Source organism: Branchiostoma lanceolatum, chromosome 8, assembly GCF_035083965.1.
Source record: "Branchiostoma lanceolatum isolate klBraLanc5 chromosome 8, klBraLanc5.hap2, whole genome shotgun sequence".
Classification (NCBI taxonomy): Eukaryota; Metazoa; Chordata; class Leptocardii; order Amphioxiformes; family Branchiostomatidae; genus Branchiostoma; species Branchiostoma lanceolatum.
In genome coordinates this window covers 21,751,107-21,778,135 of record NC_089729.1, presented here as the reverse complement: position 1 = coordinate 21,778,135, position 27,029 = coordinate 21,751,107, and the positions used below count along the sequence as shown (strand labels likewise).

At 40.8% G+C, this 27,029-nt stretch overlaps 2 protein-coding genes across 7 annotated transcripts; one reads left to right on the top strand and one right to left on the bottom strand.

Moving 5' to 3' along the window:
• Window positions 1–217: 217 nt before the first annotated feature.
• On the bottom strand, window positions 218–21,862 carry LOC136440555 (thymidine kinase, cytosolic-like). 4 transcript variants are annotated; one of them, XM_066436620.1, is made up of 7 exons: window positions 20,687–21,862; window positions 6,701–6,732; window positions 5,656–5,769; window positions 5,103–5,196; window positions 4,214–4,303; window positions 3,242–3,361; window positions 218–1,798 (listed from the first exon to the last, which is right to left on the bottom strand). In XM_066436620.1, exons 2-7 carry the CDS (start codon window positions 6,715–6,717, stop codon window positions 1,634–1,636), a joined length of 600 nt encoding a protein of 199 aa, XP_066292717.1. In that variant the 5' UTR covers window positions 6,718–6,732; window positions 20,687–21,862; the 3' UTR covers window positions 218–1,633. The 4 variants fall into 4 exon arrangements, with proteins under 4 accessions (XP_066292717.1, XP_066292716.1, XP_066292719.1 ...); XM_066436619.1 differs by lacking the exon at window positions 20,687–21,862 and adding an exon at window positions 9,458–9,761; XM_066436622.1 differs by lacking the exon at window positions 20,687–21,862 and adding an exon at window positions 8,541–8,859.
• LOC136440552 (cilia- and flagella-associated protein 184-like) lies at window positions 9,842–27,029 on the top strand. 3 transcript variants are annotated; one of them, XM_066436613.1, is made up of 14 exons: window positions 9,900–9,969; window positions 10,315–10,385; window positions 11,018–11,111; window positions 11,577–11,888; window positions 12,822–12,910; window positions 14,596–14,631; window positions 15,235–15,376; window positions 17,889–18,022; window positions 19,619–19,702; window positions 19,984–20,053; window positions 21,898–22,091; window positions 22,959–23,171; window positions 25,038–25,175; window positions 26,163–27,029. In XM_066436613.1, the coding sequence occupies exons 1-14, from the start codon at window positions 9,915–9,917 to the stop codon at window positions 26,406–26,408; spliced, it is 1,878 nt and encodes a 625-aa protein (XP_066292710.1). In that variant the 5' UTR covers window positions 9,900–9,914; the 3' UTR covers window positions 26,409–27,029. The 3 variants fall into 3 exon arrangements, with proteins under 3 accessions (XP_066292712.1, XP_066292710.1, XP_066292711.1); XM_066436615.1 differs by lacking the exon at window positions 10,315–10,385 and having other exon boundaries at window positions 9,842–9,969; XM_066436614.1 differs by lacking the exons at window positions 9,900–9,969; window positions 10,315–10,385 and adding an exon at window positions 10,024–10,071.

The window sequence follows — 27,029 nt, the reverse complement described above, 5'->3', positions numbered from 1 at the left end:
ATAAACTTCATCAATAAATTGTCACGTTTTGGTTCATTTCAGAAGTCTGACAGAAACATAAGTATGTCCCCTACTACATGTAGGTTCATCTTTTGTTTCTGTACCAGCAAATCTTTCTGCTGGGAGAACTACCAAAAGGAAATATCTATTTCCATCTTCAACTATTTCAAGAAATTGTCAATGCAAAAAGTGATGACTACAATAAAAAGCAGGGCAGTCGTGTAAAAAAAGACATTTTATTCTATAATTGCATAGCAAATAACATTCATGTTTTATTCTAGAGAGAGCAGACACAACATCACCGCAAAGCCTACTTATATTCACACATTCTACATAATGTATCAGTCTGAGTCATTAAAATGGAATTTTTTTTCCATGTGTCTGTTGGTCTCATATTAGTTACAGTAAAAGGTTGAATAGCAAGTTTTTGACACTTCTCCTCTTCTTTAATGTGCGATCATACTACTGTACCAGTCCAGTATTCATTACAATTAGCTTGCAAAGAGTAAAATAAAATTAGCAAACAGATGTCTTATCCAGGAAAATATATCAAGACCAAAGATAAACCTGCATTCACATAATGTATTTACAATTAGGTATGATGTTGAACGACCATAGGAAATTCTTACAATTTTGATGGCCTGAAGCAATCACAAAGTCTGCAGGTCTACCATAACACAGACTGAAGATAGACCTACACATTGTGTATGTAAGCACCTCATATGGCAAATATTGTATGATGTAATCTTTAACATGTTTTAAACTATTGCCCGATCGATTTCCTATTGTTGAATTACAAAGGAAACTGACGCTACTTTGTTGCCTGAAATTTTGAATTCGCAATTGGCAACATGGCACAAATGGGCCAAAATACCGCAATCACTGAAAGTCTCTTTTTGATTAATCTTAGGCCACACCAATTTAATTTGTTGTTTCTCTGATTTTTTTCAGAAAAAAATCTGAGCGACAGGGAAAAAAACAGTTTCAGCTATTTTATGCAATGCACCCCTTTCTTTGATCTAGTACAATAATTTCAGTAACTAAATTACCTTTTGCCATGTAATATATGGATTGATATGGAGAAATAGTTTTAATAAATGAAATGAATTATAACTTATGATCAATGTGACCAATGTGATGGCCTTTATAATCTATTTTGGTGGCTATCCAGTTTTACAACTGAACAGATAGTAAAATTGCGAGTAAAAATTTTTCTGAATGGGAATAACGACCCAATTTTTTATTTTATTTTTTAAAAATGGGAAAAAACAGGACAGGCTATTCCGAGAAGCAACAAAGTAAATTGGTGTGGCATTATTTGTACAAGTACGTTGGTTTTGAATTAAGTGGCATCACTATTTTTTTCTGTCTAATTTAGCCAGGGTGGCACATCTCAGTGGAAGGCACTGCCGTACACTGGTGTATCTGATCTGGGGCCAAAACTGAGAATGTGACATTCTGGGCACAGCAATTTTGTTTGTAGACGTTACATACCCAAGCGTCACAGGTCAGTGTGACTACAAGGGAATACTGGCCAAGTTGTGCCAATTCCCTAGTGCAAGTTGGCACAGTCCAGTGAGATTTAATAACTCTGATAAAGAACTCTGCAGAGATTTATCAGATCTCCGATGACTTATGTGTGGAAGAGCTGCCGACACATACTGTTACCAGTCTGTCTGTCCTTGGCTCCAGGTGTTTCTGTGGCCACAAATTCTTTATGAAGTATCTTACTGGGGGACAGCTGGTGGCAGTCTCGACAAACTGCCATGTACTTTTCACAACCGCCAATCACTTCTACCTGCAGCAGGTGGACAAGAATAATTGTTCCTGCATTAAAACTAATATCAAACATGAATAGCAAGGTTCTTTTATTCACAACCAAGTATTTACAAGAGCGGACCTTTCGATGACTGTCTGTCAACTTCATCAGGGCAATACTGACTGGTTCACAGTGCACTGAAGCTAGGTGTTTACTGCTAACAATGCAGTCCCAAATGTATTGTTAGCAGTACGTTGTTACCTAGCTTCAGTGCACTGTGAACCAGTCAGTATTACCCTGATGAAGATGACAGTCATCGAAACGTTGGCTCTTGTAAATACTTGGTGGTGAATAAAAGAACCTTGCTATTCAGTCAATCACCAACCTGATGAAATTATTCATGGTTAATATCAAACATGTCAACAGGCTCACATGAAACTTGGAGATTAACAAATGAAGTTGTTCCCAACATAGAGAAAATGCTGACTAGTTGAAGTCTCTATCAGCTTTGTCGGGATGACTGACATACTTATGGTATGACACTATGCTACATGCTGGGATACTGAAGACGATTACTTTGTGTTTGTTTACTTTGTGAGGGGATGAATAAAGACATGTACATTAACGCCTATCAATCATCACTCAACTGTGATGGGGAAAACGTATTTCTTTCTGTCATTAATGGGGACGACCAATCACAGTGCCATAGGATAGCCAGCCTTATCAACAGGACGGCTAAGGTGATGGGTGGAACAGCCAGGGACATTACAGAAAAGTACTGCCATTGGGCTGTTGAACTTGAAGCATTCATGTCACAGTTGACGTAGCAACCGGCTCAGAAACTTTGTGAAACATACTTTTGAGAAGCAAACAACTTGTTTAATCATCATGATTACATGTATTTTCAAGATATTACAATATTCATTTTCTTGGCTTTTTAGAAGTATGCTTTTTCACGAGCCGCTGTGCTGGGCCCAAAATAGGTCACCATGTTCACTGGAGTCATGATTAGAATACCTTCGGACAAAAACCTGGAGTCTGAGGAATGATTTTTTTGATGGTGCGATTAGCAGGAGAAGGGTGTATATTTGGTGCAGATGTGTATGTGACATGTGTATACATCACTGCTGCTGAACATGATAAAAACATAGAAAAGGAAGTAAGTTTATACATACTACATCCTTGTTGTCATTATTTTTTTTTTACTCTCCTTACAAAATCTTTATAAGTGAATAAACAATGGTAATAAATGTAGAAGAACACAGTGGATGTGTCGGTGTAGAAGTGACTATTGGCAGTGTGAGACAGGTAGAAATGTTGGTGTAGGGAAAATGATCAGTCTCTACAATATGAATAAATAGCAGATACCAATGAGGCAATTATTACTCTTGAGGTTTTCATGTACAATCTCATTTTTTTCAGGAAAAATCATTGAAACTTGATTTGTTATAAAAACAAAACAATCCTCAGGTTCTGTCCCACCTCTGTTTCCTGTCCCAGTCTTTTCGTATACGATGCATGGTTGTAGCAGCTCATGCACACTGCCTGCAGTTTAATCACACTCTCAGCCAGTGGGACAAGGTTCAAGATGTCACCAAAACCCTGTTATAAACAGCAACACATACAGAACCCTTATTACTAAAATTGAAAAACTGTTTTAATTGATACAGTCTCTATCACACCTCATTCCACCCTAGCAGCTGTAAAAAAAATGTTAAACTAGATGGGCCGACATCTGCTCCCGAGGAAATACAGGATATTTCACTCCCTCCGCATGCAACCAAGGTTGATGCAACGATGGACATTTTGCTTGCATGTTCCTGCAACGTGACCTCAGGTAACCCGAATGGAACACATGTTTGATGGCCAACGGCAGATGACATGTGCCAAACCTTAGATCAAACGTGCAACGGGGTTAGCACCTTTGGCCCGTTTCTGGTCTGAAAATAGGCCCAAAAGTCCCCAAAATGAGTCATTTTGAAGTGATGTATACCAGAAATGTAATCCAAGTTCTGAGGGCACATGTTAAAAGCACCCGCATACCGAATTTCAGGTAATTTGGTTGAAATACTAGTACCAGGGCACAGGAGTCCAAAATATACATTTTTGTCTAAGAATGGCCAATAAAACTAATTCTTTTTAAATAAAGGCCTGTTTAAAAAAAATGAAAATAAATGTTTGGGGGAATTTGCCTTTTTTACCTCCATGCCAGGCAATGTTCCATGACATCAATAGTATCACTACTGAATTAGATAAAAGAAACCTTCAATTTCCTTTGATTGTCTTTGCTACGATTTCAGTTTATTCAAAGTCAAAGATGACAATGCTGTAAGCTACATTTTAGCATTGTGCATTCGCCTAAAGAGAGTTGATGATTACACCATTCAGGGAAGAGCCAAGCAGGAGGTACATGTACATACAAACCGTTACAATGGAGGTAACAGGTAACATTACCTTTTTTTGGAAAGTGCCATCCAGAGCAGCCACAATAACAGTCTTGCCTTGGTTTGCCATTTCATCACAGAAAGGAACAACATCTGGGAACTTCAACATAGATAGATAAAACTGTAACGTTATATGTACAACTTAAAAAAATACATGATGTATATGATTTTTAAAGCAGAACGGCCTTTATAAGTGTCCAGGTTATCTAACATGTATCTTTTGAACTGTATATTACACAGGGATCTCCCTAAAGAATGGACCAGTGGCACTCCTCCATCCTGCTCTAATCCCAGCTCCATCCTCTTGATTTTCAAAGTTTACATATTTCTTTCAATGTCTGTAATTTTGCTTAAAACTCAAGATTTCACTAACTGTACTTTGTAGACAAGATGCAAAGCTGAAGTGGCAGGAAATGACTTTGTGTCAGGAAAAGGCAAAATGCAATACTTGTGCAGTGCTTTCCACCCTGACATCCTGCTCTATATTTCTGGTGAGATCGCTGATTACAGTAGGAATGATACAAAATTTCTAATCAGGAGTGACAAGACCATATTTCAAAAGTACATTCGAGATAGAAAAAGTAAAAAGAGTACTAGTAAATGCATTGGAACTATTCTGCATAGAAAATATGATTCACTTTTACAACTGCTTTTCACATTTCTACAAAACTCTAGAGTCCTATAAATATGGTAAAATCTTCCAAACTTCTGTCATCAGCAACATACAGAAGCTGGGAAGAAGAAAGCTGAAAACATGTTTAAATTTCAAATTGTAATGAAGAAAATTAGAGGACTGGTTGAAAATTCGTTGAGTCCAATCTTTGTGTTGGAAAAGAGCTAATTTTTTCGGATTAAATGTTTGTAATGTTGTGGCTTTAAAAAATGCTGTTTTTACTCACAAACTGGCCTTCATCGATTCCAATCACCTGGCAAGGCAACATGTCAGCCTTGATATCGTACAATTTGGTGGTAGCCACAGCTGCAGTCACATGCCTGTATCAAACAAACATTGCACATGGATAATTAGGTAAAGCATGTTGTCTTTTAATGAGGCAAAGTGTCTAAAGCACATTGCAGTTGGTGTGGACCTCTTGAATTATATCTGACTTCGAAAAAGTCAGAGATCCTTCTGTGCCCAGTTCTGAGCGGGAATACTTCCACTTAGTATTGAAACAGGACGGTACCAGGCAATCCCAGAGGAAAGAAGGATCTGTACTACTATTCATGGTGATTCGAGGTTTGAAACACTTGCCAGTTTTAGGAAGGTTTGATACAACCTAACGACCCCCGCTCCGATGGTACAGTTTTGCAAGGCATAATATCATGGCCATGCATTTATCACGTGAACGCCATGTGCCGCTCATGTCGGTGAAATTCACGGCACAACATTGTTTTGTCAATCGCGTCAAGCAAGCAGCGGGACATAGTGACTTAACTAACTCTCAATCTCACCTGTCATGAGTGGCTATGCCATCTTTGTTGTACCGGTCATCTCGGGCATATTTTATCAGGACACAACTCTGTCTGGCTAACTTATATCGCTGAATCCTCCGAACAAGCTCAGTCCTGCAAGTCAAACATCACCACTGATGACTGTGTACCTGAAGCAACTGTCAGAATCTAAAGACAACTTTTGTTTCATTCCAAATTCTTCATGTGAAGCTATTTTCACACATGACTGACTGCTGGTTTTCTTAGGGGAACGGGTTTTTTTCGCGTGAAGAATGTTCGCGTACGCGTGGAAAATTTTCGCGTGGAAAATTTGAAATGGAGAATTTATTTATAGGTTCCAAATATCAAAGTAATTTTATCATCAAAATTTTTCTCCCTTGGGAATAGACTTGAGTCCCTTGGGAATCAACTTGTTTTTGTGTATTTTTTAAATTTCAAAAATCCTTTGAAATTTTTTGGGTGTGAAACTTTAGACTTGTAAAACTTCAATTCCTTTCTGATCAACTAATTAGCGTATTTTAACGAGCAAATGATCAAAATTACAGGCAAACTTTTTCCCTGCATGGGTGTGGGCAGGGTGTGGTGTGGTTTGGTGTGTGCTATTCCCAAGGGACTCAAGTCTATTCCCAAGGGAGAAAAATTTTGATGATAAAATTACTTTGATATTTTGAACCTATAGATGAATTCTCCATTTCAAATTTTCCACGCGAAAATTTTCCACGCGAACGCGAAAATTCTTCACGCGAACAAAACCCCAACCCTTTTCTTAGTATGGTATGTACTTGACATATGAAATTGCTATACTAGTATTATAACCCCAGTCACCAAATGTTGCATTCCTATCTTAAGAAACCATTGTAGCACAGTTTCATCAAAGGTTAAGTTAAATAACTTTTCAATTAATATACATGATCAAAACTGTGGACCCCCTGGACAGAGCCGCTTTGAAGCGCGGTGTGAAGGCTAGCCGGCTGCTGCCCTTCCGTGTCAGGGACCCCAGCAGCAGGATAATCAAATAATGGATACTACTACTACTAAAACTTACGTCTTTCCAGAGAACATTGGTCCAAATATAACCTATATGGAATGGAAAGAGTATGTTAATAAAATAATCTATGTAAATGTAACAAGAACACAATACACTTGATGTTTATTGGAGTGCAGTGAGTGGATTGTAGGTAACTGCACTGAACCTTAATCCAACACTTTTGAGCAAATGCAGCGCGGAATCATAAGTCAACAAGCGGAAGTAAGTATTTCAGTAACTGTTGGGTGCATTATATGTAGCGCTTCCCCAGTCATCACTGCATATGTATAAGTATTCCGATTATTGAGCTGTGGCCAGAAAACAAGGCCTGAAAATAGCGTCACTGATGACGAAGTCCCGTGGTTTATCCTTATATTTGCTCTATACGATTAAAGCTGTTTGTCAAACTCTCCGTCAACCAACAGCCAGTTACGCTGAAGTAAAACTGACACAACATGTCACATTGTCAACTGCCTTGAACTTGTCATCAACCATTGTCCTAAAAATGGTATGGCTGCTCTCCCTCCCATGACACGCCCTATGTGATTAAAACATGTCAAATTTTCCTGACCTTGTCACTACAACATGTTCTCTTCTGAGTCTTCAGTACCATTGCATATCTACATGTATTATGTTGCCTACTGTATTTTAGAACCAATCAAGAGATTTTGCATAGCGCTAGGTGTTTACAGGGGAGTACTGAAAAGTGTCGGATTAAGGTTGCGTCGGATTAAGGTTCAGTGCCGTTACCATACAAACCGCAAAGCCAGTAAGCATAGTTATTCAGTCATCCCTTCTTTTCCTGAGAGAACATCAGAGATGATCAGACCCATCTCAATATCACCCATAGAATGTCTTGAAATACCCAACCCAACCTAGGCTGTGCTGCAGTCATGATGGGCCAGTTACTTTTCCTCTAACAACAGGAGGGGGAGTATCTGACGGCTGACAAAGCACAGAACGCAGGCCGCCATGCACATTTATACAAGTTCTGTGTCTGGCATGTGATGAAGTGGGCTTCCAGTGCTGAAAAACATTCAACGCTAGAAGTCCAGTGCACAAGCCGACTGGATGTGGGTCTGCATTGGGGGGTCATAAAGGTAAATTTGGGACAGTAGGCAATTGACACGCATTTTTATTCATACAGCGCTAGATTCAGGTATCTGAATTGGTAACAAATGTGATTAATGACAATGTAAAGATCAGGTAGTTAATATCTCCTTGTGGAGGTCACGTATGGAACTTTATACCATAAGGCCATGTTGATTTGATGTTATGGATGACATCCTCTAGGAACCCAAAAACTGATGCGAGCGTGCGAAAAAGAAAAAAAGTTTGGAAAAAAAAAAGTTGCCTTCATTATGAAATTTACATGGTCAACAAGGTTGAAAAAAAGACTAAAAACACACAGCGCGGAAATCGCCGGAGTGGGCATTTGTGGGCATTCGCTAAAAATCCGATGCGGGTGAAAATTGCGCACATGGATGTCATCCATACAATCAAATCAACATGGCCTAATCGTCATCAGACGGCTGCACATCTGCTTTGGGGGCGGGTTCTTTTGCAGGTTTGGGAACATGTGAGCGCCAAAGGTGAGAGTTTTCTTGCATGGTCCGGGGGACCCTGGAAACTTTTGAAAATTCAACCCTCTGAAAATTGGTATGTCCTGAATTTTTCTAGAATTTCAATGTAAGAAACGGGGACTAAGTGTTGACAACTGTTTCAGGCAGTATTTCATTTGAAGAATGCATGAGTTTTTGTTGAATACTATTAACATTAAATGCAATGAAATACATTTTCTTTGTTGTCAAAATTTTGGATGCATCGATCATTCTTTTCAGGTAATGTTAACTGTTACCTCTAGTTACAGGTTTGCGTAGCAAATCCTTTGTTAGATCCGTTGTCATGTGTGGTGCCCGCCATCTTGAATTTGTGACGTCGCAGGGTAGCCATATGTACCATTTCATTGGGAGGGGTGTTTTTTGGGGTCGCTACTAGTAGCGTTCTCTCTGTCTGTTTGTAAGATATCGGCACACATTCAACTCAAATAAAAAGAAAATTCATATTTATAAAAAGATCCCGTAATCGCTAAACTAACATAGCAAACCTGAAGTATATGTAACACAAATACTTAACTCTAGTCTTGATCTGAGTCTGTATGTGGGACATTTCGGCCCATGGACAATTCGGCCCCGACGTTTCGGCCCCAAGGCCAGGAGGGTTCGGCCCCAGGCCGAGGACGATTCGGCCCCAGGTCCAGGACGGTTCGGCCCCAGGTCCAGGACGGTTCGGCCCCAGGTCCAGGACGGTTCGGCCCAGGTAATTATTATGTGTATGACTGTTACTTAGCAATGTACAGATCGAAAATCTATGTGAAATGATTACACATAAAGACATTAAAACATAGCAGGGGGAACTGTCCATGGGCCGAAACGTCCGACATTCTGTATGTGAGGGGGGAGGGGGATCTTTCGAACCAGTGGGATTCTAGTTTGGGTCGCAAGGATAACCACAACAACAAAGACTATAATAATTACCCTGGCTGCAAATTATTTACATGTGCAAAAACTAAAACCAGCACTCAGGTAAATCAATGCCCCCCTCCCCAGTCCTGCACTCACCCTACCATTATCCCCCGTCCTGTGATACCTTTCCAGCCCTGTCCCCTCCCCAGCCCTTATCACATCACTCCATACCAGCTAGGCACCCCTCCCCAAAACACCACCCCCTCCCCACTCAGCAAGTGTTACCTGTAAGTGTAAGAGTTTACAATACCTGGATCTGTCCCTTACTTATACTCGGTTTAGTCACCAAGTCCACACTGCAAACATCTTGGCCACTCTCCAGCATAGCTGCAGCTCCGAGCATCATCTTATAAAACCTGAACTATCGGCCGTTTGTAAACTACAGTTTGGCCAACATGCACCAATATAGCACATACAGTCAACCAACTCTCGCCAGAGAAGACAGAAATTTGCAGAGAAAACCTGAGAACTCCGTCAGCTGATCCTAATGGCGCCAAACTGGGTTCGCACAGACCGCCAAAATACACGTCATCAGACGTCATCACCCAGACATGCAAGATGAAAGTGCAAAACGAGAAAAATCTTTTTTTTAATATCATCGATTGACAAATTTTCTTATTCAAGCTGAATACTACGTTCGGTATGACAGGATAAAAGTAAAATTTCTATCCGTCGACTGTGGCGAATAATCAGCAGGCTATGGGGTCATGCACCATGGCAACGAGTCTGTAAACCAACATGGCGGACGAAGCGAAACAGGAGGTAAGAGACAACAGAACAATTTTCAGTACAACGTAACAGTGCTCTATCGTCCGTGTACTTTATAAAATTATGATCTCACCACGTTTCATAGACGGTCTTCGGGTAAGGATAGAAACTGGTTGTTGACTAGCCGCGGCGACTGTTGGAAGGCTTCTTTTGCTTACTTAATAGTCTTATAACGTTAACCGTTACATATTTTTAGCCCTCCAACAGTCGCCGCTGCTAGTTGTTGACAGTCGTGTGACGGTGAAGGCTACAGCTAAAAGAACATGTTGACAGAATTTAAATGCCTGAATTGTCTTGACCTAATGGAAAGTTCTACATACCATTTTTTTAGTTGGACAGACCACAGCACAATAAGACGGTGGTTGCTGTGGATATCTTATCGTGCTGTCGTCTGTCGAATTCAAAGAAAGGTACTATAATGAACTTTCCATGCGCACCCAACAATCACTATCCAGTTATATGTCGGGCAGAAATCGGCCGTCTCATATTGGAACGAGCGCGGAAAAAACGGTTGAATACTTAAGACTTCCTGCGTGGTTTGTGTTCATGATTGTATAGACAATGTATCCAGGGCGTCACGTAAGGTCATTTCCACATATTTCCTGCATATTACTAGACTCGGATGGTTTCGGATGAGTTCGGATTGTGTTTAGGCATCCCGAGTCGTTACAGCAATTGTCAAGTTACCAGTATGATTGGTGAATAACTGGGGACTATATTGTTAATGTAATTAAGGTAACCCTAACTCATCAATACATAGTGTATTTTGTAGATTACAACCTCCTTTACGTGTAATCCAGTATAAATAGTCAGACCGACATCTGCTTGTGAAATGATTAAGCTAAGGACATTAACAACATTAATTGCATGCTCCAAACTCCTTTTGCTTAGGGATCTGGAGTTAAGTATGACTTTTGGCTTGTCTGTATGTCTGTCTTGAGTGTGTTTCTACAATTCCCAATGTACACTATAACTTTACATACAGAGCTGTATAGCCTATAGGTAAGAGATTATTGCTAAGATTGTTTCCTGGGTGCTGTAGGAAGCTGTAAACACAGAGGAGACAGCTGAAGCCGACACTCCAGCAGCTACAGAAGACACGGCAGCAGCAGATGCACCGACACAGCCTGCTAATGGTGAGGACTAAGGTCTAGAATTTTATGTATTTTGGGATTAACCATAAAGCAAATTTTTGAAGGGAATGAATATAGAATACAACATGGGGTATTCCATATCACCCAAGGTTTATTTATTTATTTATTTATTGGTTTGGCATGTTGCCAGGGTTACCCAACTAGCAAGAGGTTATTACTAATAAGGGCGAACCCATGTGCGGCTGACTGTAGGTTTTGGACCATCGCACACGGGGCATGCCCCTACTCTTTTTCGAAAGGTATGGTGGGTTCTTTTACGTACGCGGGGTGTGGCTCTCCCCAAACACGGGACCTCCATTTAACGTCCTATCCGAGGGACGTCCCTAACCCTAGATGAGCTAGGTACTCATTTACACCTGAGTGAAGTGAGGAAAGTCGTGTTAAGTGCCTTTTCCCAAGGGCACCCAAGGTTCTTCATAATGTCCTTATTATGTCCCGTCTATGTAGAACCTTCTGCTGAAGAGACACCTCCAGGTGAAGATGCTCCAGCTGTAACAGAAGAAGCACCTGCTACAGAAGGGGAGGTGGCAACAGATGGAACAGCTGGTGGTGGAGATGAGGCTGGGACAGAGACTACTGCACCTGAACCTGGGACAGAGACTGCAGCACCTGAAGTTAGGACTGAGACTATGGCACCTGAAGCTGAGACTTCAGCACCTGAGGCAGATGTAGCAGCTGGTGAGGCCGGGGAAGGTACAGGACAGGAGGCAGTGGAGCCCACAGCTGGGCAGACAGATGGAGAGGCCCAGCCTCCTGAAGGTAACTCACTTATTACCTCCTCCAAGGCTCCGTTCATGATTGATAAACTAAAACGGTTCGAACTGTTTCAGCAAAAGAAACCATTTTATTTATGAACATGAACACTCCGTAAAGGTTTCCTTCCGTTTTATTCTGAACCTCCTCACGAGGTAGTCTACAACGGTTCAGAATAAAATGGTTTCGCGGAATTGTCATCATGAACGCAAAAGCGTTACGGAACCGGTTCACATTCGTCGCACATCCAGGTACTTGAGGTCATAGTTCGCGGTGTCACTTGGGCTTTAGCGCGGAAAAGAGTGAAAGTTTTTAGCTGTCAATCCGGGATTTTCGGCCGCTTTTTTTAATCGTAACACCTTGCTATGGCCCCCAGTTCTAACAACTGGTATAATGAGGAAAAGAGAGCCCTGATTTCTATTTGGGGGGATCAGGAGGCTCAGAGGAAACTTGTAGGTGTATATCAGAACCAGGAGGTGTACGCAGAAATTGCCAAGGGTCTGAACTCTGAAGGAACGCGGCTTCAACAGTACAGAAGTTCAGTGCTGATCGAAGGTCGTACAACTCTTGGCTGGTGTGCAGAAAAGTGAAAGTTTTAGCTGTCAATAGAATATTTTGAATAGTAAAATCTTGTTACAGCTGCAAATTTGAGGTGGTGCGGGATCACAACAGACTTTGCATAATATGCAAATTCGATGTATACCGTTTTCAGCGCGGGTTCAAGTTTGCATCGTGGACGCATAATGTAAACCGTTTCGATTCGGAATATTCTGTTTGAACCGTTTTGCTTTTATTGTTTGAATCATGAACTGGGCCTAAGAGGGTCATGTATTCAGTAATGTTTGTTGGGGTTTTGTGGTTTAGAGGTATATGACTTAAGCTGCCAATCATTATATGACCAATAATATGATTACATTTTGCTCCCCTTACCCACTTCAGCCTCTGCTGAGGGAACAGGTGAAACACAGCAGGATGACAGTGAAACTGCTGCTGCTGTGAAGTCATCTGAAGAAGGAAAGGCTGAGGAGGTAATGTACTTATAAATAGACAAGCAGACAGTACATGTACAAAGTGACAGACTGTATAATATTGTGCGGGGGTCGGGGAGGGCTGGTCGCTAGAGGGAAAGGGTCTAGGAAAAATTTTCTGGCCTAGAGGGAGGGCTATGGAAATGATTTGTAATCAACCGTTTACCCTCTGATGACTGTCTCTCCCCGCGCAAGATATCAAACAGTCCCTTACTCCTTTAGATTTCCTAGACCGTCATAGGCTGTCCCATTCTGACCATATTAAGCCTTTTGGTCCATGATCTGATTAATCTAGGCTTCCTCCTACAACAAGTCGATATTGCAATATCATGTTGTTACCTTCCCAAAGAAGGTTTTCAGTGTCGTTTGTTTGTGTGTGTGTCTGTGTGTATTTGTGAACAGCATGCATGTAATTTGAGAAAATGAATGGATCTTCATTATTTTTGGTATTAGGGTAGGGGTCAGGAAATCGATGGTCGAGTTTGATATAACGTTAGAGACTTCTGACTGCTTTCTTTGGTACTGCAGTAGAACTTCCAGTTTTGACATCTCGTCTTCTGGACATGCTATATGGTCATGTTTCTTGAGTGGTAGATACTAGTAGATATTTAGGCAAGTAGGATAGTAAGTGGTGAAGGTTTGAGCCCCCTAGAGGCTGTTTATCTCCATGAAAAATGGAGATATAGTTTTGGGTATGTCTGTCTGTGTGTGTGTATGTTTGTGTTTCCGCACTACTGTAGTCAGCATAACTCAAGAACCTCTTGATGGATTACGATGATATTTTGTATGTGGGCAGGTGTTGTGAAGCCGAAGTTCAAGGTGGATTTTGGGCCCCCTGGTATGTGACCTTGGTACTGCAGCAGAACTTCCGTTTTTGTATCTTTTGACCTGGACGTGCTATGGTCTTGATTTTCGGGTGGCTGATAGCTTGTGATGTAACAAAAAAGTGGTGTAGGTTTGGGCCCCCTTGCAACTTGCTCTGGAACTGCAGGGGCGCTATTGTGAAAATCTTCTAAGAATAACTGAACAAAGGAACAACGGTTTTCCATGATATTAAGTATGCAGGTAGTTTAGACTGAGATGTACTTAATGAAGTGCAAATTATGCTAATTGGGACCTAATTTGCATAATTAATGAGTAAAATCTATATTTGCAGTGTTTGCCATAATATGACTTCAATACATGTAACATATGTAGTTTATGGTAAGTAGAACATCAAGAGATAACAATTATGCAAATAAATACATAGTTTGCATAATTTATGCAAAATCGCCACAATTCATCTAAATGGTAGATGATAGGTCTGTCAATATTGCGACATGTGTAAGTTGGTTAAAGGTGTTCATGACCAAGCATATATTATGTAAATGTGTAAGTCATTTGCATAAACAGAATAGTTCATGGAGATATGAGGTCGCGGAACTCTTGTTTAAATTTTGTTTGAGACTTTTTTTCCTCCCATGTACTAAGTCTTCCATTTATAAGTCAGAATATAAGGTTCTGTACAATATCTATCAGAGGTAGCTGGTGCCCAGTGAGGAGAAAATTTTCATGGGAACATTTTTGGAGCAGAAGAAGAGGGCCATGGAAATTCTTTTTGCCCAGACCCTCTGGGCACTAGGCCTCGGTGCCAACCCTCTGCTACATAGTACAGTCCATAATATCTGAGTTTCTTACTTTTGCAGGATGGCGAAAAGAAAGCCCAGTCACCCATACCTCAGGTCAGTACATTTCTAATTCTGTACATCACAGGTTGTTGGGAGTTTGCAGTGTTTTCAGTTTCCTGATATTTTCCATTCTTGTGCAGGGGTGCCAAAGAATTCATACAAATTTTACGGAATTCAAACGAGTTTTACGTAATACATACGATCCATTATGCCGAAACATACGAGTTTTACATAATACATACGATCCATTATGCGGAATACATACGATCCTTACTAATTTGTTGGCCATCACGCTAGCACCGAATCCTAGTTGGTCTAAGCCTACATCAGTCTTAATTTGCAGCTTGAGATTTTTAGAGTTTAGCCGGATGGGATTCGCCATTATTAAGCTCTTAAACGCCAAGATATCGTACGAAGAACTGGTTATCCCGAGTCCACCATCTTGAATTTGGTGGTCATGTCATGTGACCATGAAATAGTAAGGATTGTATGCATTCAGCATAATGGATCGTATGAATTCCGTAAAATTTGTATGTTTCTTAGTGATGGATCCTATGTATTCCGTAAAACTCGTATTTCCGTAAAATTCGTATGAATACTTTGGCACCCGTTGTGGACTTTGTCATAAATGCAATGTCCTGCCATGGATGTTCCCAGAGTGATACCTTTGTGGAAGGTGAGGCTGAAGAGCCCCCCGTGCTGGTTAGTGAGAAGTTATCCAGAGAAGGGAGTCCTGTGGACCAACAGAAGGTAGTGGAGACACCTGTACCACTGGAGCCAGGCACACCTGAGAAGCCAGGTAATTACAACAGTGTCAGGTAGTGGTGCGGATCGGTTCGGCCGGACCGGTTCCGGACTTGTAAAACGTTTAGGTTCAAGTCCAAAAAAACCTAAACGTCTGGAAACAAGTCCGGACTTGAAAAAAATTCTCTCACTCATACACTCCTTTTTGTTTTAAACCATCTTAAACCTTCCTTAAATCGTGAAATTTGCACTAGAAAAATATTAAAACATTGCTGTTTTTGTGTTTATAACTGAACTTTTGTGTTAATTACTGACTGTATATAATTCCGTATATATAGTTTTCAAATTACATGTAAAATATCTGCCAATATGCAATTTTACATGTAACACGAAAAAAATATTCCAAAATTATTGTTCAGGTCCGGACTTTCAAGTCCGGACCTGAACCTAAACCTCTGGACTCGAGTCCGAACCTAAACCTAAACTCGGGTTTAGATCCACACCACTAGTGTCAGGTAGTCTGTCATCTGACCAGGCAAAGTCTTGGATTGTCATTTTGTTTCCTATCAGTCACTTGCCATGATAGTAAAGTATATTTGCCAAACAAATATTGTGTTGCCATCTTGGATGTACCAATCTCTGATCACTCTCAAAGATGGTAAGAGGCGTAGGAGAATAGAACAGTTGTACGACCACACAATACATCTCCAAATATTTCATAGAGTTCTGAGATTTCAGACTTTTCTTGTTGAACATAATCATTATTTATGTCATACCTGGGCCTGATACGGGTGTTCCGGACCGTGTGATAACTATCCGGATCACATAGGGTTCGGGAGTGTTATCACACAGGCTTCCATAGAATATTTCGAATGCATTTTGAGCGCGGCGGTTGCGCTGCCGTTGGAAATTCGAATACCGGGTTCGGAGGATAGAATGAATGTTGTTACAGTTTCTTGTTCGAGGACACAAAACTCCCTCAACTTCTGGCGCATTCCGCATTGAAATGTGTGTTTTCTCGGGTGGTTATGACCAAGGTATGACATAAATAAAATACAACACGACGTTGTATTCCGCATCACCCTCGGTCCCAGCCCTCCCGCGGGTCGGATCACCCTCCGGCCTACGGGCAATCCTACCCGCGGTCGGGCTGGGACCGAGGGTGATACGGAATACCCCGTGTTGTATTCTATATGTATCGCCCATACTAAAGGTATGGGTGGTACATATACTTTGTAATGTTTCTTTCTCCTCCTCCTCCTCCTGTCAAATCTTCAAATTGATTAATCTCGGTCGTCCCTGAGTCAAATAAGCTGAAATTTTGTATGCAGGTAGAGTAAGTGCATACCTCCAGACGAATTATTCATTTTTTCGATAAATGTCTTTAAAATGATTTTATTGAGGTTTTTCTGACCAAAAACGTACATCTAGGCCTCAAGTGCCTTTAAGTTAATATTTAAACCAAAGAACCTGAAATTTGGTGTGGTTGTGCATTGGATATTTACCCAGATGACTCCATTATCATTTTTTGCGTACACTACTTCAATATTATTATTTTCCAGTGTCGCGCACGCCACGGCGTTTATTATACCATAATATGCTATCGGGAAGCGGCATGCACCGGCAGCCAATATGCCCGCGATGTTTAGTATTAACGAAGACCTGATTGGTCAGTTTGGACACCCAATGAGGAAGGGCCTTTCATTATGTATCGCCCATACTATAGATATGGGCGGTACATATTGTTTTCTCTCATGTTTCTGTTTTCTTCTCCTCCTGTCAAATCTTCAAATCGATTCATCTCGGTCGTCCCTGAGCCAAAACGATGGTAGCTTTGCATGGCGTTTAACTGCAGTAAGGTTTGAACGAGTGCACACTGAGGTGTTTTGTTGAACTGGTAGTTCCTATAATCCATTCTTTCATAGGGGGACACAAACTCCGTTTTGGGCCTGGAATATGACTTTTCAATAGTTCAGTTTTAGGCAGATTGTTTTGCCATGGGATGATTTTGGGAGTTAATTTTTGCATTGGGAGGGAGAATGAACATGGGTGCCTTGAAAAGCCCATCCATGCATAGGGTTTCAAATTGGGAGAGATTCATTTCTGATTGGTCTTCAATTCAATTCTTTATTCAAATACCAACATTGCAGACTTACAACAAACGTTAGCCTGGATCGCGTTGATTTTTACAATGGTCATTGCATGGTTTTACTTTATAATAGTTAAATGATATTTTGGAATGCTCCATTTTTTTGCATTAGAACAGTCGCATTTTGCATGCATGGGGAGGGAAATGGGTGATACATGTTGCATTTGCTAGTGCAAATGTTGCCCTTCTAGTTTCTTTTTAATTTGGTGTCATAAGCAGCCTGACAAATCGCGCTTCTAGCGGCTGGCCGGTCCTGTTACCACCAGCCCCCTCGGTCGTTAACCTCCGCATGAGAGCTTGTGTAAACACAGGCTAGTGTCATATTAGTAGTTATAACCATCATCATCAATTGTTCAAATTGCAGTTATACTGAAATTAATTAGTATTATATTCAACATTGGTTGTAATCCATGTGCAGCCTCCCCTGTGTTTGAGGGAGAGATGGAGGATAGAGAGATGGAGGATAGAGAGATGGAGGAGGAAGATGAGGAAGATGAGGAGGAGGAACTGGAACCAGAGTTTGACAGAGATGAGCTGGTGGAAAAATACCAGGTGGGTAAAGTCTACTCATCACCACTGACAAAACAAGGCCACTAGATACAGCCACAGGAAGGGGAGGGGAGCTGAAATAGGTCAGTCCAGCCCAGAACTTTCACATCCAACAAGCAGGCATATCAAGTGGAACAATCACATAGAAAACAAAAAAAAATTATGATTATTATACTATACCATTTGACCATTTTATATCATCTTGATTCCTGCAGGCAATTTTACCCAAATGCACACAAAATCCCAGATCTGGCAGCCCTAAACATTGTATACTTACCATATTTTCTTGATTAAAGTACACACCCCTGATTCGGGGCTAGTTGCCAGCAAATTTTCAGAACTGAAACGTAAAGCCATAAACCTCAAATAAAGTATGCACCCCTTCTCCACTGATCTTGAACACATTTTGAACAGGATTAATTCGAATCTATGGTGTTGCTTCTCTTTTCTCCAGGTAATTTTGTTTAATCAAGAACTTCTACATAATGTCATTACTTAGATTCATGGAAGACTCTCTTGTTTACCCCGCTGGCATCATCCCTGCAATCTTGAGAATTGCCTATGACAAGTTGCAAACTTCTCAAATTGGCAGGCATTGAGCCATGCATTGTTGCACCACAGCTGGGTTCCTGGCTTGATAGAGCAAGGGTCTGAGGTCCTCTTCCAATTTGTCCTGGTAAAAACCTCAAATTAAGTACGCACCCTGACTTTGGCAATGACTTGTCATGCCTTTTGAATTTTGAAATGTTTAAAAAAGTGTGTACTTTATTAAAGACAATACGGTATTGTGATCAATGATTTTACAGTCTCATGGTGGTCATGCATCCAATGAATGAGTTATTAAGTCCCTGTCACACAGTTGACAAGCTTCGGACGTTTCTGTTGATCTCCAGAAGGTCGTCCGATTTGAGAATAGAGGGTCACATATTTTTTTGCCTTAAAATCTACCCTAAGCATGTAAGTTATAATTTGCTCAGTGACCTGCGAACATTAGTCGATCATTACGACGTATTACTGCAAAAACTTTCATTACGAACTCACAGACGGGCCAATTGATTTTCGTGGTATGTGATGGGTTTAATTGTTACATTACCACTTCTCACACTATATATGCCTTTGTACATGTTTGAGACACCAAACTCATTTTGTGACTGTCCCTAGATTCCCTTATTATTCTTTGATATCTTTATTCATTAACTTAAGGCCACACCAATTTAATTTCTTGGTTAACAGAATTTTCAAAAAAAATGCTAGATTGGAAAATCAACATGAAAACAGAATCTCAGAGGAAAGCTTGTACTTTGGTGCACAGTATCAGGGAGTGAACAGGGTCAGGTGTCAGTTTTCATCCCAGCCTTCTGTTTTAATGATGTCCTCACATGTCATGCTAAAAGTCTACCAAAAAATCTGTTAACCAAGGAATTAAATTGGTGTGGTCTACATGCCATAGTTCCCGACCCTCAGGCATGAGGATGGGACTAGGTAAAGGTAAAGGTAAGGTCTACATGTAATGTAAGAATAAAAAAATTGAATGTAATTCTTAGTCCAATATTCATTCATAGTATTCTGAGACCCAAAGTTAACCTGTTTTGTGGGCAGGCTTCCTTGGCTGTGAGAGAGCGGTTACACCAGCAGAATGCACAGCTGCAGCACAAACTAGCTGAGTACTTCAGGAAGAAAAAGGTCAGTGTCTATTCACGTGTTTCCTCATACACATGTAGATTGATCTTGAGAATTAGACACCACATGTATACAGTTTTAGCTGGTTACCATTTTCTAATCTGATATCATCACTACAGACATGACTGCAGTGTTCGTCAGATTACTGATGTCCAGTGTACTGAGTAGATTATACGATTAAGCCAGTTCTTATGCAATACTGGACCTGAAACCCTCATAGCTATTACAAATGCAGCCTGAGCCCAGTTCAGCTAAATAACTTTTTTTACTGTCGTCCTGACCAGACTGATGAGAGCAGACAAGACACAGACAAAAATGTCACAGACCAGGAGCAGAGATACCTCAAGTACATGTGTATGTATGAACAATTAAGTCTCAATACACTCAAGGTGTCCGACATTTATTTCTGAAGACATCATAGGGGATTGATTTGGTTTAATAGAATTTTATGTCTTTCCCTGTATTCATATGTATGTATTTTCTGTTGAGTAACTTAAAAACTTTGTAATAAAAATGTATGGACCTGATAGAGAAACCAAAACTTAGTGCAACATAATAAGGGCAAAAGTTACAGTTTTGAGGAAGTTGTGACATAATGGGGTCAACACAAATTGAAATGCAGCACTTATGACTTGGTGCTAACGTAACATAACCAATTAACGTCCGATTTATTAAAAACGTTATTTATCTTAAAACCGCGCGGACAGAGCCAAATGTTAAACCCATGGGCAGGAATATCAGCTATTCTAACAAGAAAAATGCATGGTCTGTAAGTTTTTCTCCGCCTGTTTAACGCCGTGCGAGCATGTATTTATACTTATTTAGCTTCCGTCCGCTACCCTAGCTCCGCTGCGCTACCCAAGCTCCGCTGGCCGGCAGCGGAGCTTGGGTAGCACAGCGGAGCTAGGGTAGCGGACAGAAGCTAAATAGGATGGATTCCAGGCTATTTATACTGGGGTATATGATGTAGAATTGTCCTAGGCTTACCCATTATCGTCCACTTCAGTCTTTTCCCCCTCAGCGCTATGCTTGAAGAACATAGACCAGAAAAAAAATGCACAGTAACTGTCGAAAGTAGTCTACAGACAGATGACAGTCAAGTCACTATGTTTGTCCCTCCGCTTGCCTGACGCGATGGAAGAAAACAATGTTTGTGTTGTGAATTTCCCCGACATCAGCAGCACGTGGCATTCACGTGATAAACGCATGGCCATGATGTTGTGCCGTACAAAAATGTATCATCTGAGCGGGGGTCGCTAGGTTGTATCAAACCTTCCTAACTGGCAAGAATTTCAAACCTCGAATCACCATGGATAGTCTGAATATCAAAGAACGGTTAACGTCAGCTACTTTTGAAAGATAATAGCTATCGTGTAAGTTAGAAACACATGATAAAGTATGTGGTGTTGAATTACATATGAAATACGTCATGCGTGACGCTTCCGTGCAACTTGTTGTTACTGGTTCAGGAGTTTATTCTGTTATATCGCTGGACATAAACCTTTTTCATTGTTTTGTATAAAAGAGAGAGATGGCTAAGGATCATACTTATGACGTTCTTTGTTGCTCATGAGAACAGGCTTTGGCATAATACACCGCGACATGTGGACATGACCCAAACTGGACGTAAATTGCTCCTGCACGTAAATAGGTCATGTTACGTTATAATGTATATTGTACAAACCCTGTGATTATTACCCCGTCAGACAGTAGTACAAAGTGTTGTTACCCCGGGAGGGAGGGTCACCTCCTGAAGGAGTATTGTAAAGAGAGTTGTGCGCACATTCGGAGCTACTTCTCACGATCCCGTTGGTGCATTGGTATGTAACTTGACATATTGTCTGCTAGGATGCGCGAGATGATGCAGGTTGTCTTTTTTACTTTCTTGCACCGTAACAGCTTTTATCGGTAATGTAATAAAGCGCCCCTATCTTGACAGGCATGTGGAACAGGCCATTAATTCCGTAACATTTTGTGGGTTTGCACTGGGAGATTTTGTGCTAAGCAGATATTGGGTAATGTGTCATCATTTGTTTAACTGCTTGGAACCAGCTGGTGTCTGATGCATGGTTTCAATTAAAGACTCCAAGCAGATGTTAGGTAGCAGCTTCCTACACTGCCTGTAACTGCCCGTATCTGAGATAGAGCGGAATATTGATAGCTTTTGAACTTCCTGACTGCTGTCCTTGCCTGTGCAGCTAACCTGGAGGAGCTGCACCATCAGGAGGGAGTAGAACAGGACCTGTACCAGCAGCAGATCGAGGATCTGTTGGAGCGGCGTGAGGACAAGGAGAGGAAGGCTGTGGAGGAGTGGGAGCGATATCAGGCCTTCAAGAGAGAGGTGGCTCTCACAGCAGTCAACAGCAGGTCTGGCAAGCCTGTTGCTCCTAAGGTCAGACAAGCTAATCCTTTTCATGTTGTTAAAGTGGGTATTTCACTGGATTGTGCCAAATGGTGCTATGCATTCACAAAGTGGTGCAAGCAAGATCGTTCCGCATCAATCAGCGCTATATGTTGCCCGAGATTGTGAATTTTTTGAAATTGAAAAAAATAACTATTGCAGTTGGCAAAATGGCACAAACGGGCCGTAATGGTGAACATCCTTTTATCATTGCATATCTCTTTTTGATGAATTTTTAATTGTTTTAGATTCAGTGGTAACACTGCTACATGTACATGTGTATTCTAAATCAAGTTATCTTGTATCAAAACTGAGGGCTGCCATATTGTTTGGCTCATCTGGACTTCATACGTAAATGCATAGCACATCAGTGAGACTGCAAAGGAAAACTTGTACAATTTACAATTACAAAACCTAGCGCAATTTGGCACAGTCCAGTGAGACAACTGCTTTGTATTTCGGTGTTCTTCATAGGAAGTTTTCTTTGATGATGTCTGAATGTTTGTGTCACTCTTGTTTATTGGTTTGTTTCTTTTGCTTTCTTTATATTGACTACTTCAAAATTGGGATTTGCAAGGCCTTGACGAGGTGATAAAGTTTGAAAGGACAGTCTGCAGTCAAAACCTGCCTTATAACCGATTCCTTATTCTGTAGCTGTACTGGCCTTGTGTCCCTTTAATAGCAGCAGCTATCTAATGGTGACTCTAAATCCTCTGCTTTGGAAGAAGTGATGTTGAGAAAACAGGGTGTGACAGTCAGGGTATCATGGTAGTGTATTTGCCTGGTTGTAAGCGCTTGCTACTCTCCTACAGTTCGAGCTTCATTATTTTTATGTTGTGAAACTTTCTGCCTCTGTAGGATATTGAACAGATCCAGCTCAATGAAACAAAGAAAGAGCAGGAGGTTGCAGCTGTGCGACTGGAGAACATCAAACTGAAGAACCAGCTGAAGAAAAGAGAAATGCAACTCAAGCAGAAGGAGGAGTTGGCAGAGGGGCTGCACCTCATCGATTTTGAACAACTCAAAATTGAAAATCAAACCTACAATGAGAAGATTGAAGAGAGGAATGAGGTAAATTACAGGTTTTGCTTCGACATAGTATTGCCTAACTCGTTAGGCCACACCATCTTAATCTTATGGATGACGTACTCTGGAGACCTCTATCTATCTAGATAGATTGAGCTGCATAGGTCGACGCCCATCTCCGTTTCAGTAGCCCTTGGGCCCTTGCCCTTTGTGCAATCACTACAGCAGGGGGCTAGTCCAATGGTAGTGGTGTGTGTTTAACTTCCATACTCTTTCCCAAATGCCGAGTGTTAATTCATTACAACATAGCCCCACTAGGGATGCAGATTCTTCCAGAGATTGGAGCAGAGTTTCTGCATTTTTTATAAATTCAGCAACTAGAGCAAGATCAGCTGCAACATCCAAATCAGTGAGATACTGGGCAGGGTGTCTTTGACTCCTGCGCAGTTTGATTTCAATACGTATGTTTTCATTTATGTCTAGTGAGAGTCTTAATACATAGTCAAGTACAATAATGAATAAATAAGGTGCTACTGTATCACCCTGAAAAACTCCTGTAACTATCTCAAATGTAATAGTCTCACAGTCAGGTGTAATAACTGAGGCTATAGTATTTCTATACAGAGCCCTGACTGCTTTTATGAAACATTGTCGAATACCATACTAGAATATCAAACATTACAGCTCCATCAATAGAATCAAAGGCCTTACGAAAATCAACGAAAAGCAACTTCATCTCTTCAATTATACAATGTATTGCCAGAATCTGTGAAATAGTACACCTTCCTTTTCTAAATCCATTTTGATTCCTCCTAAGAATGGGATCATACCAACGCCTCAAGCCCTCAACTCCTCTGCCATGTCTCTCAAAAAATATGAGAGCAACTCTGGATAGGACGTCTTTGAAATTGTCTTGGCGATACTCGCTGGCCGCCGCAAGTCTCTAGATCTGGTACAACAGTGCAAACGTAACATCCCCCTCGCCAACATCAATGGCATAACAATTCACAATTACGCCCCCAGTTTGCTTGTGAACTTTGATGCTGACGGAAAATCTATGCCCATGCGGTCGTCATTCGTAAAATTAAGATGGTGTGGCTTTGCTGTGAAAAACACAACAAAAGCCCCTATCTCACAGGGCGGAAACTTGTTGCCACTGATAGTCGCCAACTTGTCTCGCACAGTTGCCAAGTTGTTTCCATGCGGTTTCCAATGAACACGTCTCCTGCAGTGGCAATTATTTTTTAAAGTTTAAAAAAAATGCAAGTGGCGAATGGACGCGAACTACATGTAGTTTCCAATATTGGCCCCCTATTTGGAACCATTAGTTGCCAATAGGGCCCCATTAGTCATCAAAAGGTGCCATTTATTCTGTAAAAAGTAAAATTGTCTACCAAGATTAAAATTGCCTACCAAGATTAAACAACAAGATCTATTATCTGAGAGCTCACTTACTACACTTTGTAACAGGACCATACATATATTTGTAGTGTCTACCACGACTTCTGCTTGTGAATGCGTCTCAAGGCAAATGTGCCATAATTTCCCATGATCATACATATGTCAGTTGTTGCTTTAGGCCACACCATTTTTTTTGTTTCTCCCATTTTGAAAAAAAAATAAATTGGGTTTTATTCCCATTCACAAATTTTACTATTTGCTCAGTTGTAAAACTCAATTACCACCAAAATAGATTATAAAGGCCTGCACATACCTAAAAAGTGTGGTCACATTTTATCATAAGGCCACACCAATTTAATTTTCTTGGTTAACTGGGGTGAAAACTTGACCCTGATACTGTGTGCACCAAAGTAGAAACATTCCCTAACAATGTCAAACTTTGTCGATGTTGCTCTGCTCTGCTTAAATCCCTACATAAATCAACTTCCCTTCGTACCTGGCTGTATGTAGGAGCTCCTAAAGCTGCGGAAGAAGATCACAAGCACAGTGCAGGTGTTGACACACCTGAAGGAAAAGCTGCAGTTTGTGCAGGCAGAGAACCATGTACAGAAAGGCAAGCTGCGAGAGGTGGAGGAACATGTTGCCAAGGTAAGCTGCTGCTGTAGTGTTTTGCAGTCTGCCACAACGGACTCTTGTGCTGTTGTCTAATTAGTAAAATGGACCTTGCGATGTAATATGGGGCAATTGTGGAAAGTGTTTGTCCGACAAACTGCAAAAGCTTCAGAACCAGGCAGCGAGACTTGTTCTAGGTTTGCCATATACACATCATGTTGGGGATGAGGAGTTATCTGCCTTAGGCTTGAAAACCTTTAGTGTCCAGGAGAAACTTGCACCTGCTACAATCAATGTACAAGGCAGTTGATTTTAAAAACTTCCAGAGTTACTGTCAATAGCTTTCAGAGGACTTCTGAATATCACAATTATCCCAGCAGGCAGTCTGAATCTATCCCTGAAACTGCCGCTAGCACGCATTGAATGTGGAAAGCGCAAGTTCTCATATAGAGGTGCTATAATGTGGAACGCCTGCCACAATCTATAGACTTCTACGTCCATGTCTGTCTTAAAAAACAAAATGTAAAACCTGGCCTGACCTCTGACTCCTTAATGACGAGCAGGAACAGATTGTATTATGATTTGTATTATGATTTGTATTATGATTGTTTTCATTATGATCATTATTATTATTTTTGTATGTTAATTTTCTGTTTGTATCATCAATGTACATACTTTATTTTATGTAACACAGGGCCCCTCTAGATCTGTAAAGCAGTGTCAATCACTGAGCAGGGCTACCCTGGGTAAACATGACAGAATAAATAAACGTTCAGTTGCAGGTACAGCCATTATTAGTACATGTACATGTACCACGTTATTTCAAAACCTGGAAAATTGGGTTACTATAATTATACAAATGTATCTTCATAACGAATAAGGGGGCAAACCTTCCATAAGAATTATAATGTTTTGGAAAGGAACAATAATACAGTTTGCAGCACTTGCCTTATCCTTTACACAGTGGAATTCTCACTGGTGGCCTTCTGACTGCTGTTCATTCAAATGACTCTACCATTCCAGAAAAGAGACATTTTGTCAAGAACCAAGCAGGCCAGAGATGCGCTGCGTATTGACAACATGAGGCTGCGGCAGAAGTCAGGCTTACTGGGAAATGAACCCCTGCTGCGGGATTACGAGGAGAGGAGGGACGAGGGGGACGGTCTGAAGTTCAGGCTAGAAAATCTGAAGATGAAACATACAGAGCTGACAATGGACCTTAACGGAGTAAAGAGGAAGATTGATCAAGTGCGGTCAACTAGAATGTAACCAAAAGAAACCTAGATTGGTTTCTGGAACTTTCAACTTTCTTGGATGCTACAAAGACAGGCTTTATACATCACATTTCTTACGTTTTTCTGAAAAAGTAGTGTTACATCAGTTATTACTTATCTTCTTGTCAGGCCTGTACCCTTATATGTACAATCTCCTAGACTGATTAATATGTACAATCGGGATCCACATGGACACTGACAGTATTTCCCATACCGGTACCGTCATAACAAAGCCAAAGGACTTGAAATCTGGTACAGGTGTTGCTTAAGAGCATGTTCCTCTGACATTTTCTTTGCTTTTTTGTATGCTGTTCTAAAAGTTACTATTAGAGATTTTTGCACGTGTTATCTAAGAATGCTATATGTGGAGTGACAACCTATTGGGTGGCAGATAACCTAACATAGAAATTTTGTAGCACTGAAAAGATTACAAAATAGTGCTGGGGTCTGCTTGGACCCTGATTGTACAATACATGTATGAAGGTTACCTGTCCAAGTGGTCCTTTACCTATTTGGTATCAAATATAGCATATTTATACTAGCACTGTGAGAGCTCATGTCACCTTTTGTGCTTCACTGCATGTGAAATGTATAAATCAACCAATGTACATTGCAA

Excerpts from the sequence above, each read along its gene's own strand:
- LOC136440555 (XM_066436619.1), bottom strand. The coding sequence starts at position 9,553 with ATGATGCTCGGAGCTGCAGCTATGCTGGAGAGTGGCCAAGATGTTTGC. Across the intron at positions 5,770-6,700 it reads CCAATGTTCTCTGGAAAGAC|GACTGAGCTTGTTCGGAGGA; the intron begins GTAAGTTTTAGT and ends TTTGACTTGCAG. Across the intron at positions 5,197-5,655 it reads GGCATAGCCACTCATGACAG|GCATGTGACTGCAGCTGTGG; the intron begins GTGAGATTGAGA and ends TGTTTGATACAG.
- LOC136440552 (XM_066436613.1), top strand. The coding sequence starts at position 9,915 with ATGCACCATGGCAACGAGTCTGTAAACCAACATGGCGGACGAAGCGAA. Across the intron at positions 10,386-11,017 it reads TCTGTCGAATTCAAAGAAAG|GAAGCTGTAAACACAGAGGA; the intron begins GTACTATAATGA and ends TGGGTGCTGTAG. Across the intron at positions 18,023-19,618 it reads AGCTGGTGGAAAAATACCAG|GCTTCCTTGGCTGTGAGAGA; the intron begins GTGGGTAAAGTC and ends TTTTGTGGGCAG.